The sequence below is a fragment of the Hakea prostrata genome, chromosome 8, assembly GCF_041222555.1.
Source record: "Hakea prostrata isolate BN-2017 chromosome 8, UWA_Hpros_2, whole genome shotgun sequence".
Classification (NCBI taxonomy): Eukaryota; Viridiplantae; Streptophyta; class Magnoliopsida; order Proteales; family Proteaceae; genus Hakea; species Hakea prostrata.
The window spans coordinates 11545235-11562803 of record NC_142607.1 but is presented as its reverse complement, the minus strand read 5'-3'; the positions used below and the strand labels follow the sequence as shown (position 1 = coordinate 11562803).

The following is a 17569-nucleotide window of genomic DNA, read 5'->3' as shown; positions in this document are numbered from 1 at the left end:
ATCTCTTGCTGGTTGATTGACGGCAACTCTACGTAATTCTTCATGAATGATGGTCACAAGGTGTCATGACATGATAAATTCTAGGGGTATAAACAGACCGGATAGTAGCAATATCATATCTGCATTCTATTATATTAGGATGGATTCGATAATATTTTATCAGTTTTTGGACGAATTCTGTCGGATTCGGATGATAATCGAATAGTTATTTTCTTAAATAAATTCTTCTAAATGGGCATGAATACAGATTAAATGTAAAAATTTATAAAAATAAGAACAATAAATCTAATTAAGTAACTTAATCGGATAATTTTATTAGACATATATTAATCGGTAAGAAAGGGGTATCCCATATTCACATCCTATTAGTAATCGACGGATTCCGGATACCCCTAAACGGATATGGATGCGAATTCGGAAGCAGATTTCGATTATCCATTTACACCTCTATTCTTTTTCTAATAGTCAATCCAAAATAAATCAAATTACTTAATTTTTTTCTTTCCCAAATGTATTGTTTCCTATTTTTCCATGACAAATCCTCGTTTTCTTAGTAGTCAATCCAAAATAAATCAAATTATTTTAAATTTTCTTTTTAAATGTGTTGTTTTCTATTTTTTTCTGCCGTGTTCAAAACGTAAAAGATGACTCTTCCTCAATGTATACTCTCTTTCTTTTTTACATCCGTTTATTTTCTATATTTTAAACATTTACTATTATTACTTGAAAAATATTCACAACTTTTTTTAAGAAAAATAAGTACAAAATAAAGCGATGCTCTTATCGTCATAGTCTCTCTTTTTTTAAATGAAGTGTTGAATTAGAAGAGTTCAAATCGATGGGATCCCTTGCAACAAAATCTTCGATTGTTTCCCTATTGCTCGGATAAAAACCAAAGCGAAATGGCGAATAATCGCCAATTTCAATAGATCTCGGCGGAAACGAACTGACGGTATTAGCCTCTCAAAATCTTTCTTTTCCTTTCTCTTTTTCTTCTTCTTCTTCTCCAGGCAAAAACTGCGCAAGCCACCTCGGACTCAAGGAGCAGATGTCTCTTTCTCTCTCTCTCTTTCTTCTTCTTCTTCTTCCAAACTCCGGCGAAATAAATTAGCAAGCTATCCCTTTCGCTTTACCCATCTCAGACCTATCAAAACGATAGGAAAATAAAAACCACCTATAACAATTTTAAGTTATCCGGAAAATCGTCGATTTTCCAAAGCCAATATTGTAATATCGATTCAGCAAGCTTTCTAATTATCAAACATTCAATTGAGTACCGGTTGTCAAAACAGTACCTTCACTAAGAATACTTCACTGAATAAACGTTCCTTGGTTCAAATGTTAGGATTTATTTGATTATAAAAACAATGGAAAATTAAAGAGCAATTTAACTTCCAAGTTTGAGAGATCTAGATTTATTCATTGAATAATTTGATTCCATCGTAGATAACTTTCTAAAAATTTTCATTCTATTTTGCAGTTTTTAAACAATAAAAGTCAAATATTTAACGGCCTCTTTGGTTACATGAATCCAGAGATTTGAAATCTCTGAATTTACAAATGGAAGATTTATACATGTTTGGTTGTGTGAATCCCTGAATTCATAAAATCTAGAGATTCACATTTTTATACTAAAAACGTGAATCTGTAGATTATGGGTATGAGTTGAAATTCAACTCTACTATAAAAGCATTAAATATTTGAACCATGACTCCATAAATGTTTTTTTTATGATGAATTTATAGATTTCATTCCAAAGATTCACGATAACCAAACAATTAATTTTATGAACCATGACTCCATAAATTTGAAATCTCTAGATTTTTGAAATCTCCAGACTCAATTAACTAAACAGACCCTAAAAAAACTAATGCAAGCGAGGGAGATTGAAGAAGAAGAAATGAAGAAAAGAGTAGTAGAGACGTGGAAGGGAGGGGGAAAGAACTGAAGTGGAGATAAAGGTAGCAAATTTTAGTAGATTAATTGAGTTTTTTAATATTAAAAAATAGTGGTGCGCCGCAAAGCTGGCCGGATGAATCTCAGATAAAAAAATAATAATAATAATAATAAATAGTGTTATCCTTTTTTTTGGGTGAAAGTGTTGGAACCTATTATGCTTTAGATTGAACACGTGTCATGCAACTAGATCTGTGGATTGGACAATATTTTAATCCATATAGGTGGATAATCCCGACTCCTCAAGCATAACCAGTTACGACTGTGAACTGACACAAGCTTGTCCCTGAATAACTTGAGCTATGGGCCAGATAAACCTTTCATCAAGATATCAGCTAATTGGTTTTATTCTTTTGAACTCCAAAAGATTAAATTATCACCCAATTGCATAATACCCATAATGGATTTTCTGTTCTACTTCTACATCGATGTATTCAATTAATCGGATTGATCTTATGAGCTTACTAATCTTAAGGCCCTTAGCATGTACGTGAAGAGTGGTTACTATTCGGTTAACCAAACAGTTAATTTTATAAATTATGACTAAATCTCTGAATTCATGTAACCAAACAGGCCCTAAGCTGATGGACTAAACCATATAAAACCTTTCATTGCAATGCAGAAAAGACTGGGAAAATAAGAAGGTTATTTACAATTTCCAACATTAGAAGTATTCCCACCTTTGTGGTATTTACATAAGCACACGAACATTAGCAAGCTCATGGTGCTTAAAAAGGCCAGAAGCCAGTAGTAGTAATCTAATTGGGCTTCTCTGAGGTCATCCGAGAACCAGCTTCTTTGTTTGCTTGCACTTGTGATAATCTCAACGAGTGAGATCAGAAGGGCACTAAGAAAGCTGCCTACACCAAAAACACTCAAATACAGAGCTATTCCCATGGTTCTCATCTTACTAGGCATTTGGGTGTAAAAGAACTCTTGCATTCCAACAACTGTAAAGACATCTGAGATGCCAAGGAGGATATACTGAGGAAGCAACCAGAAGATACTCATTGGAACTGCTGATGATTGTGATTCAGGAAGCTCAGATCTACTTATCTTTAGTCTCTTTGTTTCAACTATTGCAGCTATTGTCATGGCAATAATTGAGAGAACCATCCCAATCCCCATCCTTTGCATCACATTGATCCCTTTCTTGCTTTTTGTGATAATCTGAATAAAGGGTATGATAGCCTTGTCATACAGAGGCATTAGAAGTACTATTGAGATTGTAATAGCACTCTGCAGTGTTGCAGGAGGGATAACAAAGCTATTTCCAATGTTCCTCTTCATGGTCATTCCCTGCTTTGTGAAGAATGTGGCTGGTTGTTGGAAGACAACAGCAAACATAAGAAGTGTGATCCATATGGGCAAGAGCCTCAGGAGAAATCTCGCATCAAAAGTAACAATCTCAGTGTTGGGTTTCTCGTCCAATGTATTGCAACTATCAGAATCTTGTTCGCAAAGTGGACTCTCTTGCAACCTGAAAAAATCAACCTTTGCATCAGGTTCTCCCCTTAATAACATTGAAAACAAGCTAAAAACATGGGAGCTGAAATTAATCAACCCTTTGCTTGCCCACATGGAGCAGAAGAAGCAGATAACTTACTCAAGCTCAGCCATGTCAGATTCCTTATCTGGCAAGGTGATTCTGCTATTCGTCATTTTTGAGATGGTTCTTTTCATGGCTTGAATTATCTCTTCCAAGGGCTTATTCGCACACTTTCCCTGCTTATGAGTGTACGCTCGAGTCCCACATGAGAGACACACAATAGAAGCAACCATTGCTATTGTAGGGATAGCGAATCCCAAACCCCAACCAAAAGAATCTTGAATATAGGACATAAGAGAAACACCCAATAAGCTGCCTGTGCAGATACTGAAATATGACCACTGAAAGAATGAACTTTTCTTCTTTGTGTTCTGGTCATCTTTGGTACTAGGCAACTCATCATCACATTCAAGTTGATCTGCTGCGAAGGCTTGCAAGCAAGGGTTGTATCCTCCTTGACCTATGGAAATCAAATAGAGTGACCAAAAGAGAGGCAACGAAGAGCTGGTTTTGCTAGTAGCTGGCATCCATGCCCTTAGCAGTGCTGTTGATGTCAATGCTGCAAGCCCCTTCAAGAATCCAAGAAAAAAGTTGTGTTATTCCTTTTTCCATGACAGCCCATAATGGAAATCTTTAAGCATTAGGTACAAATGCATATGGGTTAGGTAGCCAGATGCTACTTTGGGCCTGCTGAAGGACCATTACTAGATTGGCCAATTTCATTGGATTGTGCCCAGCTTAGAGTTTCTACAAGCTGGGAAGGCCAGATGAGCCCAGGTCACAACCCATAAGGCTTGGGTTGGTGGATTTCAATGGATTAATGTGCCCAGCTCATAGTTTCTACAAACTGGGAAGGCTAGAATGGGCCCAGGTCACAATCCATAAGACTACAAGTGGGGTTCACATATGGTTAGGTGATGACATGTATTCCACCTGCTGCCATTAAGGTGCAGGAAGATATCAGAATGGATCATCTACCTGTAAGCTTGTAAAGCTAAAGTGGTGACATATATACCTTTGATAAATGCCCCTGCACCTCCAGACACTGTGATGATAATGGATGCCACAAGTGTCATCACCTAACTATAGCACCCCATACTTGTCCAGTGGCCTACTACCTTATTGGGATTAAATTAATAGGGATAACATGCATGAACAGTGCTTGCTTGGCTGTGTTGGGCTTTGGCCATTTCGGCACAGAAGACCAATGGTTAGGGAGACTTGAGGTTCCTCCCCACAGCTTAATTACTAAGAACAGAGTAACAAAAACAGGCAAGCTTGTGGCAATTTCCCCCATATTATTGTTAAAACCTTTTGTAGAAGAATGAATACTAATTAAGCTTGAAATACTGGATCATGATCATAAAAAAATTTAAAAAAAATTAAAGAACAGCAGCATGGAATCGAATTTTGAGTCAAGAAACTCACCAGAACGTAAAGAAAAGAGGAAGCCAAGATGGTGGAGTAGCGATCCCAGTATGAATCAGCAACAAGTGCTCCTAACAGGGAGAGAATGGATGTCACCCCGCACCAGTTGTTCACAGTCTTGGCCGCTGAGGAGTTACTCATTTTAACAACATCTGTTAGATAAGTAATGAGGTTTGAAGCCACTCCCTTGAACGCAAACCTCTCAACTCCAGCAATCACTGCATGGTTCATGTCAATTGATGATCATGAGGCTAACCCTTCCATCCATTTAAAACCAATATGAAAATTAGGAACAGAAAGATGTGGATTACCTATAAGAAGAATGCATGGTTTGCCCAGTCCTCCTGTTTTACTTCCTTCATCCATCATGCAAAAGAATGAAGTTCCAAGGGTAAAGAGGAAAGATAAGGAACCATACAAATGCTCAAACATGAAAACCCAACACATTTAACCAATTCTTTAATCTTCTTCCTTCGGTTGTCATGTCTTCTTTTCACTAAGCGGTTAAAAATCTCCATAAAATCCGAATCATCTGTTCCAGTTTCTATAGTGGTTTCGTCATGTCGTGAAAGACAAATGTCGACACGCATTATTGGGTGGGCACAGATCAGGTGTTTGATGAAAATCCTTACGTCAAAATTTCGATCTTGATCCAGGTGCTGCGCATTAGTTATGCGGCACCCAATCACGATTCGAAGCTGATTTTGCTTAAAGCGCCGTGCAATTAATGCATTGCGTTGGAAATTAGGCTTTCCATAGATGCAAAAGGCCCGCAGAGGATAAATCTTTTTCTGATGCTTATCAGTTATCACTCAATTCACTTGCCCAATAAGAAAATATCAAAAAATGGCGCAATTAAGATTAAATGTCATTTTCCATGAAAGGACCAAAAACCAGATTGGTGGTATGCTGAGCCAGAGAAAGCAATACACTTAAAGGAGCTACATGGTGGTTTGCTGAGAAGGAATTCAACTCAGACTCAATGGGATTTGTTTTGGTGGGTCTACCACCAAAACAGGATCTTTCTTTTCTTGGTTTGTTTCTTATGAGCTTTTTGACTGCTATGATTTCCAATTACGAAACGACTTTCCAATTCTTCAGGTATAGGGTACTCAAAGTAGGGGTCTGAGATTGAATTGCACGCATCTTTTCTGCAACATGCTAGGAATCTTGGTCATGGATAGTGATTTGGAAGGGAAATGGAAAATATGCCAACCTCTCCCTTAGAGAGGCATGTAAGTAGGCAAGATTCTGGCCAGATTGAATGATCTATCATGTACCTACTGCCTCATGACACAAAAGCAACAAAACTGAAGCAGCTGTATATGCCTGTCCTCTCTAGCCTTTATTGTAGCTAGAATGTTAATTTCAGCCTGGCCTGGCCTACTTATTAAATGTATCGGGCTTGGGGATTGGGCAATCCCGCTGTGGGGTAGCAGACCGTGCAGTGCTTGATGTTGAGTTTGAATCTTCCATTTTGGGTAGAGGTATACGTTCTCCTCACGCTTCTTCAAGTTCCAAAAAATTTCCAGACAATGCAAGCTACTGTATAATATAGTATGATGAATACATCTATGGATCACTTCAAATTATACTCAGTAACTAAAACGCCTATGAATCTCCTCATATTATATTGAAGAAATGTACAACAACAGTTAACCGTGGTAACACAGTTATACAACAATAGGTAGTTAACAACTTAACATGCTTCCTTATTCAGAACTTGAAACGATTTTGCAATAGACTCTAGCAATGTGGGACCGCCGCCTCGTCTTATATGAAAGAATACAACAGGGGCCAAAAAGCAGTTGCAAAACACCTTCAGAGTTCATCCTGCATGAATGAAGAGAGAGTAGGTTTTAGCATGGAAACCCTAAAAGATTGAGACTCGGAGCAAAAAGAGTTTTATCACAAGGGTATATATCAATGGGACCCAATAACCCTATCAGATAGTGATATTGCATTCCTATATGATTTACGATATGTCCTAAAACAGCTCGTCAATGAAAATGTAAAAGTTCTAAAAGTGTTTGAATGCATACATGATAGTCATCCAAGTAATCCCGGCTACCCTGCAAAAGAAGCCTCTCAAGTTAGAGTTTACATTTTAACTCAGAAACATATACTGATTTTATCACACATAACACGCTAGTATTCATAAATAGACAGTTTAGAGCCCCAACAGAGCCAGGAAAAGTGCAGTAAGCTATGGTATTGGGAACTCAGTAACAATAGAACCTACCACACCAGAAAAAGATTATCCAGATCCAAAAAAGCTCTATTTTAATTGCCTACAAGACTGTATTTAGACAGCAGCAAGGTAAAAAGATCATTTGATACTTCAAATTTGGAACCCAATATGAAGAGAGAGGAGAGGAGTTCATTACAGTAGAAAAAAGAGGGGAGTGTTGGGGTGGAATGCCATGAGAAACTAAGCTTTGAATCCAAATGGATCACTGTGGATATATGTTCCTCAAAAAAACTGATTTTGTGTGAATTCTTCTTCCAGCTAACAAAAAGTAAACAAAAGACAACACTGAGGTGAAAAGCCACTTGAGCCACATCTAGCAGAGTAGCACTAGGGCTTTCTTCTTTTAAGAAAATGACGGAAGGAAAGGGGGGAGTCTGGGTGGGAAGGGAAGAGGGGTTGGAAAGGAAAGGATCATAATACCAGAACAACTGGATTAACATAGCATCTCCAATATTCTAGCCTAATAAAGCAAGAAAAAAGTCTCTACCTTCCACTGAACAGAATGCACATAAGAGATCGATTCTAGCATATGTAAATAGTTAAGAAATTTCCACCCTAGTGTGCTAACCAACTAAAAATTTTAATGGTAATCAAGAATTTGAATAAATAACTAAGAAAGCATCCTTAAAAAGCTGGTGGACATAGACTGTCTGATACAAAGTCGTAAACAGTTTCAAATGTTATTGCAGTCATAAACCAAAACGAACTTGTATGGGCCATCATATTGCATAGTTCAATATGTTTACCAGTTTCTTACTTGTTAAGCAGATTCAGTATGCAACCTCAAGTATGATTCAACAAAGATACAATACTTAAGTAATGAACTAATACTAACAAAATAACATCTATAATTCTTGATAATAATACTATGTCACTACAAAATTCAGTCACAAGCAACAACTAGAAGTAGTTTAAAAAACTGCAACTAAGACATGCAAGTCAGCAGATACGAAAAATAAAAATTTATATAAATGTCTGTATGGTTGTTAACAAAAGATAAAGCAGCAAAGAGATTCCATACCCTCTTGTATCTTTCCCTGTGACGCTCCCTATCCCGGTATCGCCGATCATGACCTCTCTCCCTCCTCCTTCGCTCGCCTTCTTCTCTTGCTCTTTGAGCTTCCTGTACACAGTTTCTACTACGGTTAGAATATCGTTAGTTAAAACTTAAAAGTATATGTTCTTTTAATGTAAGAACATAAAAAAAGGAGAGAGGTGAGTAGATGTTCTTTATTTGTAAAATCAGGAACTGCAGAAGCATTTCACTTAGTGACCACATGGTGCTTAATTTAAATGATTTCAGCTTTATATGATCCAACATTAAAATTGCAGCATTATGACCCAGTGGTAACGGGTTCTAAGCTGGAAACAGTGTCCCCGTGAAAACAGGGTAAGGAGTGTAAATCATGAACCCCCAGAGACCAACAATGGAAGCAGCCTCTTATACTTGGTACACCATTTTAGCTTTGTATGATATTGAGATGAAAACCTGAAAATACCCAGAGTAAAACCACAAAGTAAACCAACGCTAGGGAGTGCTCTGGTCAGCATGAGTTGATTACAGGACTGGATACAATTACAGATCGACTTATGTTGTTAGGCCAGCCATAGAATCACAGCTGTCAAGGCATTGCATAGATGACCAGTCACCCTGGTGTCCCCTTGATATTTTCCTACTCCAACGCCTTGGATTCTCTTATGCTTTGACAGCTATGCATGGATTTGAGAACTGGACAGGAAAAGCAACAGCTTTGAAAACACTGAACACTGTGGAAGTGGTTTTCAAGGAAAAACATATTCAAGAACCAGTCAGAACTTAGTTGAATTACCCTTCACTAATTTTTTCTAGAGTTGCTGGGTAAAAGCCCATTGAGTCAGACTTCGAACCACCACTTTGACAGTTTGATTCCTAACCCATTGCTAAAAACCCTTGTCTAGTCTGAGCCAGACCAAATCCACCAGGATTGCGTACTCCCTTCATAGTGAATTGTAAATGAGTTATGGTTCAAACCATGATTCTATGAATTTGAACTAAATAATCACCTGTTCTTCACGAGCTAGCCTCACTTTCTCAGCTTCCTCAAAGGCCTCTTTTTCAGCCTGAAATTCAAAGACATCAAATTTTTTTGCAATTTATACATCTGCACAATTCAAATTAAGAAGCAGAGAAGTCTTCATGTTCTAATGCTAGTTCAACAGACTCACCTCCTTATTCCTGCCCCATATTTCCTCCACAACTTGTTTGGCATAATCAGGGTCATCACAGATGAGAATATTATCAAAAACTGTACCAGCTTTGACCTGCATTTCATTGAATCATTAAATTCCAACCATAAAGCAAGTACCACTGAATATTTCTTGATGAACAAGTTGATCAACAAGGTAGCAGGTAGTCTATTCAATCTTGCCAGGATCAAGTATGCAACCAGACTCCCATTCTTTCTATAGAGAAAGCTGATTTTAGGAGTATAATGTTTCTTTGCACTAGGGTACAAAAAAACCAGAGACCAACAATGGTTCCACCATCCATAAAAATAAAGTAGTGCCGACCATTATACATATAGTAAACCATTAATTCAGAGTCCATGACCTATTCATGCCCATAAAAATGGGCAAGTAAACAGTGTCTTGAAAGAAATTTACTGACACTCTAGAATTCAGTTTTTGTGGGTTTTTTAAATATGGCTATTACTGTTTGTCACAACTAAAACCAAGCTCAACTTGCCACACGGAAAATATGGGTGTAAATTAGTGGTACAACAGATATCATGCATGTCACCAAGTATGTTTTAGCCCATGCAAGTAGAGGAACTGTCTTAAGAGTGAAAAAATTGCATGGACGCCACCAGATTCCATAATCATGAAATGGAATTCTTCTATTTGAGAAACTTAAACTCATGCTTTAACCACTTCCCAAGATGTTTTAGGCTAAACCATGGCCCTTGATAGGTATCTGTTTTGCAAGGTCATTTTCATGTTCCATGGACTATGGGAATTCTATTCCAGCAGAATACCCGGCACGGCGGTTTTGGAACATGCCAACAGTATGGCAGACAGAGACTATTATTGCTTGGTTGGGTTTCAACAAAAATACTCATGAAAACTTGTCCATGTAATTAGATAATAAAAACACCCATGCTTCTTAGGTGAACTATCATCCCATGGAAAGCCAAAGACAACTAAGGACATGGCAGTCCGTTAACCAAGCAAGGGTCCTATAGATTAACTTAAAGTTCTGATTATTATAATTTTCCCTTGGCTGACCAATCTGGCTATTGTGCAATTCTTGTGATCTTCTTTTCTTTTTCTTTTTTTTTTTAATTTCCATTTATTGAGGATGCCTATTTTCATTCATTGCAAGAGATGTTGTACTTCTATCTCAGAGTCCTCAGACAAAATGTTGTTATTCAGTTGCTTTTGGAGAAGTATATGAAACCAAAACAAAGTTAATTTTCTACTGCAGTTCAAGTACATGATACATAATGTGATAGTCCAGTTCATATTATTGCATAGCTTGAAGCTGTCATTACTTTGTTGTCATCAATAACAGAATCCAATAGAAATAAATAAACTTATATTACCTGCCAAACTTCAATTCCCACATATTTGATTGGCTTCAGTACATAAATATCAGGGTCATCTTCAAATTCTACATAAAAGTACACAAACCCATTAAAAGGTGTTTCCCATCATTTCATTTTCTATTCTGCATATAATTCTTATTTTCATTATTGGTGATGAAATACTTCATCATTTGTCCCCTCAAACTTCCTCAAGAAAGAGGAGAGACATACCTGGGTTGTCAATCCATGGAATCCTCCACTTTCCCTTGTAGTTGGGGTTCTTAATTCTCTGATTGTCAACAAACCAATTAAATAATTAGGGACTGAACAAGAAAACTGCATTAATAACAATAGATAGATGCCTTTCTTTCTCCAAAACAATACATAGAATATGTGGCATCCCATTTCTGTTAAACTAAAACAATACCTTAGGCTTCCAAGGTCCTTTGTATGCTGGGTTTGGAATCTTTGGCCGCTTCCATATTCCATCCTCCTCCTCATCCCAGTTGTCAGGCTGAGCAAAGACAACAATTTAAGTTCCCAATTTGTTACATCCCAATATGTAACCATATCAAAACCATACAAAATTTTGGCAAAAGGGGGGAAAGGAGAGTAACTATGAGGATCTGACATCCTGTTTTTGTGTAAAATCTCTAACATAGGTTCATGTCATCCAAAGGAGGATTCAAGAACCCCAAACTTACATAATTTTCTATATTTTAGGAAGAAACGAATAATACTGTTGGAGATAATGATATTGTGTCAAAGACTCTTGGTGTATCCAAAAGTCCTAGGAAAAAGGAGTCCAATTATACATGGAAAAGTTGAAATTGTAAGGGACTCTACCTTGTATCCTTTATTTAAAGATAACTAGTACCCATCACCAGTAATATAATGAGATGAGGGCTTTCATAATGTGGATATAGGTTCCCTAAACTGGAGGCCGAACCACATAATCTTGTAGTCTCTCGGCTTCTTTCTCGCTCTTGACATATTCCCCCCAAGTACTGCTCCTTCAGATTTCAGAGAATTTTGATTAATGTTTCAGTTGGTTAGTTGGCTTCTTCTTCGTGGCCCTTAACAGGGTTCTGATTTAGGAACCCATTCCCATTTCCAGATCTCGGTTTGACCGAGAAGGCTAACCACTAAAGGCTGATTTTAGGGCATTTATTAACAAAAGCTCCTCCAGTTTATGAATACTAAACAAATCATCCCCACTTTGAAAGCATAAATCCAGATTTCTCCTTTACCTACAAGTTTAATTACTATTTCATCCCAACTCATGTCTGCTTCCAAAAAGTCCTAAATCATTATGAAAAGATTACAAATCTACCACTAATCATCCAATTTGAGTTATGAATCATGTGGACCTGTAGAAACCCATTTAGGACTCAATAATCTGAAATGGCACTTCACCTATTTCTGATAAACACGATAGAAAATTCAGAAGATAGAACCAGAATGTAAAGAAATACAATATCATTACATTGATAACATAAAAATGCTCAAAGGCTCGTTGAAAGACATGAAAAACTAGAGGAAAAATCTCTCAACCAGTTCTGATTGTGGAATTAGAGATAATGAAGAATTCCATTTGAACAAGGGAACCCAAACATAAGCATTAAATAGTGACAACATGCTGACTGGGGACACTGATGGAGGATGAAGTAATGTACCCAAACAAGCAAATCAGAAACTGAAAGAATCATGGAGTTACCTATATATCAGTGACTTAAAAAGATAGGAAGATTGAAGGAGTATAGGTATGACCTGTGATTTACCACACAAGGCCTAGGATCACCACCAGCCAATCTATTAAATTCCAACAAGCGTGCTTGTTGAATTATCACAACAGAATCTGATTCGAACTTGAGGAAGCAAAGCTTTCTTCAATTGATAAACCAAGGGAACTAAGAAGCCTTCAATGCTTATATAGAAACTGAAATAGAAAACAAGGAAGCTCGATCCAAGCAGGAATAGGTGTCCCACATGACCAAAACTCAATCTTATCCAATGGGTATCCTATTTGACTACAACTCCATCCAACTAGAAGAAAGACTTCATCCAACCACAAGCAAAGATACAGAAAGTGACAGAATAAAACACCATAAACTAATAACTATGAAAGAAAATCCCATATTGCTACCTTCTATCCAATTTTAAGCCCACTAAACTGGTGTATAACAAAGAAAGCCTATTGGACTGAAGGCCACATATATGACCCAACCCATGACTCACTCTAATAAAATAAGCCCAGCCATGTGATCCGCCAGCAGCAACCTCCATGAATCACTGACTGTCCAATTATCATAGCTAATTTTTGCAAAATAAATTACTTATCTCAAAAGTAGTAAACAAACCTCTTTAGCCTTAAGATCAGGAATTTCTTTTGGAATTGAATCATATCCCTGCAGTATCAGTGCAGATTCATAACACCAAGTTATTAGATAAATTGATTATCCAATACTGTTGAAACAACTAAATGAAATACACAATATGATACCTCTGGCTTGACATCATTAGGATCATCAATATACTCCCTATCATCCCAGTCTTTAGGCTGTTAACAGAAAGACAAATCAGACCAGGAAGCTCTAAGATGTTCAATATCCATTTCACTAATGAAAAAGCAGAAATGAAGAACTTTGGGAGCTAGTATAGCTAGATAATATATATCCTAGCTTCTCACTCATCCATTGCTATCAAGCAGCAATTTCTCAGTGCCGTTTCAAACTTGAAAACTTATAAAATTAAAAAAGTCCAATAAATGGTCATAGCATATGAAAGGGTCTTGGCTAGAAAACCCCATATTCTAGAAGTCGAAACTCAAACCTTTTTTGCATTGACTTCTTTAATTTTTCGAGGAGGAAGAATGTCCCAGTCTGTGTACAGGCTTCCAGATTCTCTTTCTCTGTTGTCAACCAGGATACTATAAGTAGCATCTGGCCTAAGAATAAATGTATAAAAATGAGTCAATTTGTCTGTTTCACATTGCAGATCTTTCTTGATTGGATAATTCTGCCCTTGATAGGAAACTATAAGATGGAGTTTCTTTGTCTGTGTGCCACATAAATCTGGTCCAAACATTACACTGCATTAAGTAAAATCACAAGGTAAGGAATCAGAATTTATTCGTCATAACAACCACATCAATCACTAGATTAGCAAGAAACAAGCCAATGACCATGAGGAAAAACAAAAAAACATCCTGAATTCCTTGATAGTGAAGTGCATATAGTAACACCTCAAGGCCGATTTTGAGCGTATAAAAATACCCATCTTGAGGAGGATGCCAATTTTTGCACTAATGCGCAAGGGAAGGGGCTTATTGCAGGGCATGCAACAACAGGAGAAAAGACCTCTTGTGGTTTTTAATTTCTGGAGCATAAAGTGTAATTAATCAGGTTCATGTCAACAGATAGGTTCAAAAAGCAGGATACTAGTTAAAGACAGTTTTCTTACAGTTTGCAGAGATTTCAACATTTTTATACAACAATGTATAAAATCTTCCCATCTTAATAAATCTTAAACTGTGAACCTGAATGATGAGAAACTCCAGACATTTTGCACTTAACATCTACAAAAACCTTTTAGATTGCATATAGAAAGTGAATATGACTAAGGTACAAATAAGTCAAACTTAGCGATGGTAAGAGAAAGGGATCATGAGGTTAGATTGTTACCATATCATGGGTCGCATTGTTATCACGGGGTAGTTGGGTAATTCAATTATCTTATGATAAAAGAATATACATGTGAACAAACAATATCCAGTCCTACTAGTGTGCAAGTAGGAAGTCATCTGACTACATTCACAAAATCAGGGTAATTAGTCTTTAAAAACTCCAGTCTCTATGAAATCCTAATTCATGGGTTGATCGTTTCATTCCACTGAAGATAATGCTACTAAGCTTCCCCTCATTGTTTCAAGGACCTTTATTATCAGTTGCCACTCAAACAGCAACGTGTTGTATCATGTCATCCCAGTCCTCCACTTGCAGCTCACATAAATAAATTCCCTCTCTGCCAAATGCTTAGCTCTAATAATTTGTTTTCAGCAACATTTTCAGTGATTTAACCTGCCAGAAATAATAATAGGACAAACAAATTTCTCAAATACAACTCAGCCTTATCCAGCTAAATGTGTTTAGCTAAATGGGTACTTGTCCTCCAATCAGCTCTCTTTGAAGTCCTACTTGATAAAACACCTACGCATGCCAGTTCTCACAACTTCTTCCAAGGTCATAGGTCCACCCTGGTTCTTTCAGTTCCTTCAATCAAATCACTCATTTGGAGCACCCAAGGGCCTCCATTGAAGATGTCCATGCCACCTCAAACGACTTTCTCGCAGTTTATCATGTATTGGAGTTCCTCCCAGACAGATCTATTGAGATTAATTCTTACCTTATCAATAGTATTCTTCTCAACATCCTCATCTAAGCTACACTACTTTTACCTATGGTGTTCTTCTTAACTGTCCAACATCACATGTTGCACATCATACACATCATACCCAGTCATATGATTGCCTTACAAAAATTTTCTTTAACAGAATGTCTATCAATAAATGCACCTCTTCACTTCATCAATTATATATTTTAACTCTAAACTACATTCTAAATATATGATTGAGCCCAATTATTGAAAACAATCACTCTGCAAAATCTCCTTCTCATTAAGTTTCACCACCTCTTTTTTCTTTTGGGGACTGCAGCTTGTTCATATTGGGGAGGGGGTAATTTATCTATAGGGGAGAAGCCCCAGCCAAAAGAAGATTTGAACTCTTGACCTCTTAACTTATGAGGTGGGTCTTTGCCAATTAAGCCAACCTCTTGCAGTCACAACCTCATTATCTGTCTAGAGTAACTAAAGTTACATAACCTGTTATCCTAAAACCTTTTAATTCCAATGTTGACCTGCATGCATCCAACTTGGCATTAACCTCTGCCTTTGCTTCATCCACCAAAACAATACAATCATCAAATAGCATACACCAAAGAACCTCATCGTGGATCTTCAAGGCATAAAGGATTTATGGTTCTCCACAAAAGAGGATTCTCGTCTCAGGTTGGTTTTATAGTATAACTTATTAGTTCCATCTCTCTATTATCAGAAATAAACATCACCAAGTGAACCTCAAAACAAATGCTGATGACCTTGTTCTGCCAAATCTAAAATTGGTTTATAGACAGCTGGATTTCTCCGCTCAAGAGGTAACCCAGACAGTAGTTCATTTAGTACAATTATAATATTCAACCATCTTATTTATGCTGCTCTCTTATATTTTGATGATAAAATATTTGGGTAAAAACAAAACTTTTTGTAGAGAGTCAACGTTTGCATTACTCAAAACTAGATATGTTTCTATTAAATTGAAAATTATCTCCCTTTCACCATTAAAATAAAAAGATCTAAACACAACAGAGGCAAACATGCTAGTATACACAAAACCCTACAACAAGTACACTTGTACAGTTATTGATCGTAGTGGTTAGACCTTAAGGTTAAAAGTTCAGAAAATTATATTACAATAGACAGCAGCAGCATAATACAAGGACTGAAAAAATGAAGTTCATATATTTTATTCAGAAGGCTGTATGGAACAAATTTGTTATATAGACAACAAACCTGTAAGGAGTATCACCGCCAAATTTCTTCTGATTGACATAAGAAGAAAGAAGCTTAATATAAGCCCCACCACATTCAATGTCCTGCTCCAACTTCACAGAATACTGGAGCACCAAAGTTCTGTCCTTGTTACTGAACTCTGGTATTTTTGCTGATATTGCAGAATGTCTAGCATCAGTTGACGTCTGAATACCTGCAAGAAGTAAAAAAAAATCTTGTAAATACACTAAACAAATACAGCCAGATCCATTGACGGTCAAAAAATAGTCAGTTATATGATCCTCGCTGTTTAACTGAAAACTGAATTCCTTTGATCATAAAAACTACGATAGTAGCACTATTTGAGGATAGTGAACCATTCAAAAGATGACCCACCAATCCAAATCCCGGGATTTAGTAGACTACTAATTAACCACATACTAATCATGAATCTGCTCACCTTTATCATCTGGATCTCCCGACCACCTGCCTGCTGTGTGCTTAAAGTTACCAGCTTTGCCCTCACTCCTTTTCCAGTCTGATTTCACCCAACGACTCTCCCATCCATCTACAGCAGTATTATCAAATACACATACAATTAGGACAATAAATTAAGATAGGAGAGAGAGAGCCCAAAAGTACTTCAAACTGGGGGGAAAAAAGACTTAGAAAGAAGGCTAAAAAACAAGCAATGGCTTCTTTAACTTTATTCTTGCCAAGTCCAGTTCAGATTATCGAATTTCATAGCCAAAAATGGGGAAAAAATAACATTTTCAGGTTCATGACTTGCATGGGCCACGAACCTAAAAATAGGATAACGTAATCACCAACAAATTAAAACACAAGCTTGTTCTGGAACCAGAAACAAACAGAAAACCAATCCAGAAAAAAACAAACAGCACGAGCTGTTGTTGGATCTAAAGCCAAGTAAAAGGGAGTAAAGAGAAGAAGCTCAATAAATGAAGTTGCCAAATTCGAAAATCTTTAAAGAGATTCAACAAAACAAGGAAACGGAGTGAGTGAGTGAGTGAGTGAGTTATTGATGATTAAAGTGAAAGGACAGTAAAGCTCGCCAGAATACCATCAAATCGCTCCTCAAATATGATTTCTGCAGTTGCAAAATCGACTAAAACAGTGAAACAGAGCACTGAAACTAAACACAGAAGAAGCTTGGAATTCGAGCCAAGGGCAACCTTTGCCATTTTCAGACAAACC

At 37.0% G+C, this 17569-nt stretch overlaps 2 protein-coding genes across 2 annotated transcripts; both read right to left on the bottom strand.

Moving 5' to 3' along the window:
* Nucleotides 1-2558: 2558 nt before the first annotated feature.
* On the bottom strand, nt 2559-5480 carry LOC149006896 (protein NRT1/ PTR FAMILY 5.9-like). Its single transcript, XM_089165750.1, has 4 exons — nt 5245-5480; nt 4934-5151; nt 3563-4074; nt 2559-3436 (listed from the first exon to the last, which is right to left on the bottom strand). The coding sequence occupies exons 1-4, from the start codon at nt 5378-5380 to the stop codon at nt 2602-2604; spliced, it is 1701 nt and encodes a 566-aa protein (XP_089021876.1). The 5' UTR covers nt 5381-5480; the 3' UTR covers nt 2559-2601.
* Nucleotides 5481-6476: 996 nt separating this feature from the next.
* CRT3 (calreticulin 3) lies at nt 6477-17569 on the bottom strand. The gene is made up of 14 exons (XM_089164965.1): nt 17436-17569; nt 16815-16922; nt 16376-16568; nt 13580-13838; nt 13251-13307; nt 13108-13155; nt 11175-11261; nt 10979-11036; nt 10766-10833; nt 9390-9485; nt 9228-9284; nt 8206-8307; nt 6976-7005; nt 6477-6766 (listed from the first exon to the last, which is right to left on the bottom strand). Exons 1-14 carry the CDS (start codon nt 17554-17556, stop codon nt 6755-6757), a joined length of 1296 nt encoding a protein of 431 aa, XP_089021091.1. The 5' UTR covers nt 17557-17569; the 3' UTR covers nt 6477-6754.